The 4568-nt window shown below is 46.3% G+C and overlaps 1 protein-coding gene across 4 annotated transcripts in view; it reads right to left on the bottom strand.

Annotated features, from left to right (window-relative positions):
• Nucleotides 1-1458: 1458 nt before the first annotated feature.
• SMOX (spermine oxidase) overlaps nucleotides 1459-4568 on the bottom strand; it is a 28824-nt gene continuing 25714 nt past the window's right edge. For 2 of the 4 annotated variants that reach the window (XM_009994709.1, XM_009994710.1), the window contains 2 exons: nucleotides 3628-3788; nucleotides 1459-1937 (listed from right to left, as the gene is read on the bottom strand). In XM_009994709.1, coding sequence (XP_009993011.1) covers nucleotides 1800-1937; nucleotides 3628-3788 — 299 coding nt within the window. In that variant the 3' untranslated portion in view covers nucleotides 1459-1799. Of the gene's footprint in view, nucleotides 2018-3623; nucleotides 3789-4568 lie in introns of all 4 variants that reach the window. The other 2 variants (XM_009994708.1, XM_009994711.1) reach the window with 2 other exon arrangements.

Below are 4568 nucleotides of genomic sequence, written 5' to 3'. Positions count from 1 at the left end.
GAGGGAGAGGGAGAGGGAGAGGGAGAGGGAATTTCCATTCTGTATCCTAAGGTCTCAGCTCTTCAGAGATAACCCAGGGCTGCCCAGCGTGCCTAAATCTGGGATAACTGCATTTAAGAAGTTTGAATTGAAGCCTGTGTCAGGTACTACAAGTAGGCTCCATGGAAAAGATCTTTTTAATCCAGATGTAATAGGACTGAGCCAAGCCTTTACATTCCTGCAAAATTCCTTACTAGTGGCAATGACCTTGAGCTCCCTGCAAAAACTTCTATAGCAATGTTGTCTTTCAGACTTCTGGACCTTCTTTTCTAGGGGGTGAAAAACCACACCTGTTTTGGGTACTGCTGTCCAACAGCAGATGGGAGTTTCACCTCCAGAGGTAGCTCAGGGATGTTTCTTCTCACCATTCTCCTTCTTGGCCACACTCCCACAGAAGTCTGCATGCTTCTTCCACTTGGACTAGCTGCCCCACTTACAGCTGTAAAGGACACTCCAGCTGCATCTACACCACCCAGGGAGTCTGGGGGCTTTACTTTGCACTTTAGCCTGGTTCACAGGCACAAACACTCCTTCCATGATGTGGTTCAAGAATTTTTGAAGGACAAGTGACAGTTTAGACTTTGATGTTCCCTTTCCAAGCTGCACCACACCTGGAAAGCTCCTGGAGAAATGTTCCTGGTTTAGGTTTCCTTGAGAGAAGCCAAATTTGCACACATCAAAACCATTTTGTTAACCAAATCAGTTTTTGAAAAGTGGGAATTGTTGGGGCTCTCCCTTCCAAACAAAGATATTATTCCAGGCCAAATGTGGACACAGTCTCCAACGCTGCTTTCATCAGGACTGGATGTCTCTCTGCTTTGCAGCACTGGAGAGGGTAGTTAAGCCTTCACAGAAAGGGGAATTAAGCACTGGAATAGGCTGCCCAGGGAGGTGTTTGAGTCTCCATCCCTGGAGGTGTTTAAGAGACGTATAGATGAGCAACATGGTTTAAGCCCTGGACTCAGCAGAGCTGGGTTAATGGTTGGTAGAGTTGGGTTATGGTTGGACTCAATGATCTTAAGGGTCTTTTCCAACCCAAACGATTCTGTGATTCTGTGAATTCCTTTGGTAACTTCCCACAGACTAGTTGAGTGAACCCAGAGGGAAGACAAATTCCCCCACCAAACTGTAGGCAGGTTTCCAGAAGCACAAAGTTCTGCACAGACAAGTGACAAAGGGAGTCATATATGCAGTGATGCAGAGTGATTTCTGGGCTGATCTGTACCATGACTGTGTCTCTGAGGTGCAATTCCAGCTAATACCAACCAGTCCATTGAGTATCCAAATCTACCTCAAGATCCTCCTACTCCAAACCTTGTAGGAAGGCAGAAAAAACCCTGAACAAAACTTGAATAAAAGAGATGCAAGTTATTGAGGGAAGTGTCCAGGAAGTACCAAAGCACCCACTCTTTTTATTACAACATTTATTTTAGTATAGAAGGCACTTACAATACAGAAAGGGAAAAAAAAATAATATTAAATGATAGGCACCAAAAGTGAAGTTAAAATTAAAATGACTAAGAGACAGTTTAGCAGACAAAAGGAGCACCCTTCCTTGTTAACAATCCAGCACACAGAAACAAAGCTAGTGATGACTAACTTTTTTAAACAGTTAGGGCTTTTTTTTTTTTTTTTTTTTTTTTTTTTTTTTAATAGAAAAGATAAAGGCTGTTCTACTGTGAACTGAAATTAAAAAAGAACCCCTCCACACACCTGTACAAGGATTTGGGAGTGGGTGGTGGTTGCAAACACGAGGCTTTTCAGGTCTGGCACTGCAGGAGGTCCTGGTACATCTCAATGAGGTGAGCAGCTTCTCTCTGCCCAGAAAGCACAGCACCGTGGGTTGTGGAATAATACTTCCTGTGAGTAGCCTCCCCTGAAAACATCACCTGCATTGGCTGGAGAGGAGAAGAGAAGAGAAGAAGCTCAGCTGGGCTCACAGGAGAGCAGGAGTGAGGATAAAAGGAGACAAAACTCTCTGTGCCCTCCCACATCCCCAGTGCTGGCAGCAGTGTTTTGAGGGTCCTGGTTCTTGAAAAACCTGATGTGGTGCACAACACATGTTCCAGGAGGCCTGTTGTGATAGGATAAGGGGTGGTGTTTAAACACTGGGAGATGGCTTTAAACTAGAGCAGGGTAGATTGAAATTGGCTATTAGGAAGAAGTTCTTCCCATTGAGGGTGGTGAAGCACTGGAACAGGTTGCATAGAGATGTGGTGGAAACCCCATCCCTGGAGACATTCAAGGTCAGGCTCAACCAGGCTCTGAGCAACCTGATCTAGTCAAAAAGGTCCCTGCTCACTGCAGGGGGAGCTGGACTAGATGACTTTTAAAGGTCCCTTCCAACCCCACACATTCTGTGATTCAGACTAGATATTAGATAGAAATGTTCTACAAGGAGGGTGGTGAAACTCTGCTGCCCAGAGAGGTGGTAGATGCCCCACAGAATCCCAGACTGGTTTGGGTTGTAAGGGATCTTCAAGATCATCAAGTTCCAACCCCCCTGCATGGGCAGGGACACCTCCCACCAGAGCAGGTCGCTCCAAGCCCCATCCCTGGAAACACTCAAGGTCAGGTTGGATGGGGCTCTGAGCTAGCTTATCTAGCTGAAGATGTCCCTGATCACTGCAGGGGGCTGGTCTAGAGGAGCCTTAAAGGTCCCTTGCAGCCCAAACTACTCTACGATTCCATGTCTACCAAGGCCAAGCTCATTCTCATTGTCATGCCCACAAGGAGCTGTTTGCAGGGCAGATGCACCATCACAGAGCCAGACATGACTTCCAGTGACCTCAAACAAATCTGCATGAGTCAATCAGCACCTCTTTCTCTTTCAACTTCTCTCCTTAATCCCCCGAATTATACTTCAGCCTTTTGTACATTAAATATTTCTTCTTCTGGACACAATTTCAGAAGGAAATATTAGTCGTGTTTCAAAACCCACAGTGACACAGTGTCTCACCTCTTACATCAGTAATTAGGTGCTTGCTAAACTACTGCCAACCCAGTTCTGAGGCAGAAATTTCAGCTACCTCTCTTCTCTGGGAACTACTGAGAAAGATTATTTTTAAACAGATTTCTGTGCTGCACAAAATTACACGGTGGGTTCAGGCTCTGGATGGAGAAGATGGACTGGGCAGATGCTTGAAGGCTGCATATTCAACCATTGTATTAGGATTTGGACACACAACCCAGAATGATGGAGTGAGTTTGGCTTAATATGTTGCTGAGCTGGGGTAATTATCTCCACGTGTGCTCTTGCTCTCCTTGCTATAATCAGAAAGCAAAGCCAGTGTCTGAGGAGCACATCTGTTGTCCCCTGCCAGTGCTTGAGTCCCTCAGCCAAGGAGTGGGCCTCCCACATCCCCTACTGCCAACACAGAAAGATCCCCTATCATGCACCTCTAACACATTGTAGAGGTCAAATCCTACACACATCATTTGTCCAGACAGGGAAGGAATAAAAAACTGGAAAATACACTATTTAGAGGCCCAACCAGAGACTGTTTCTTTCAGCTTCTCTCCAGAAAACCCACTGCCCAGCATCACGTTAGCCTTTTTTGACACAGAACCAATCTGGGCCATACTTACAGCAGTTTTGAAGCTTTCAGCATAAGGCAGTGGCTTAGCAAGCTTCTCTACATCAGCCCCACTAGATCCAACTTGGGTGTAAGAGTAGGATCCACGGAAGTTGGGATTGCTGCCCCAGGAGGAGCGCAGGATCCGGCGGGGTTTCGGAATGTTGGGATTCCCTGGGTGATAAACAGGAGGAGACAGAGTAAGACTGTGTCCAAGAGAAAACCTGGCAATGCCTGGCATGTATTTAGACTGATTTATTGGAAACAGATGCTAGCAGAGCCTGCAGGCCACAGGTAAGAGGCCCCAAACCAGCTCTCTTTTCTATTACTGACTTCTTATCCTCTATATAACAGAAATAGCCTCCCTTTTAATCTCAAGTCACCTTCCATTTTGGGAAAGATCATTAAAATGCTTTTGTTCCTAAGAGACTGAAAAGCTTCAGGGAAGCCTGGAGATAGTTTGTTTGAAAATGCAGAGCATTTCCTGGTCTCATTTGCCATGGTGGTGCTCACTTAGGCAGTCATGTCAGAGAGGAGTGCCTCCAAAGAGGAAGGGAGATAAGGATGTTAGAAGGCAAATCCTCCTTGTGTGGGTGCACAGGAAAAGGTGTCAGAAAGTTTTCAACACCTCTGCTGCCCCAGCTGCTACTCAGTCACTCCCCAGCATTAACCTAGAATCCAACAGATCCATTTTTTGTGGGATGTACGTGGCATGGGAAGAAGGTTTTTGAGGCTGGAAGTAGGATTTCTAGATTGCTGTAGGATTTCCACTCCTCAAAGGATGCAGGACCTAGAGGTGAGGGACATCTGAGTGAGCCAATGCTCAGGCCATTATCAACCAGTGTGCCCAGCCCAAAGATGAGGATCCCACATGGGATTCAGGGCTGTGGCTAAGGCAGCCCACCTGCTGGTTCCACAAGAGCCTCAGGTAGGGCTGAAATAGGGAGGGTCATA

This window comes from Chaetura pelagica, unplaced genomic scaffold (genome assembly GCF_000747805.2).
Source record: "Chaetura pelagica isolate M959 unplaced genomic scaffold, ChaPel_1.0 scaffold133, whole genome shotgun sequence".
Classification (NCBI taxonomy): domain Eukaryota; kingdom Metazoa; phylum Chordata; class Aves; order Apodiformes; family Apodidae; genus Chaetura; species Chaetura pelagica.
This window is presented reverse-complemented; position numbering and strand designations above follow the sequence as displayed.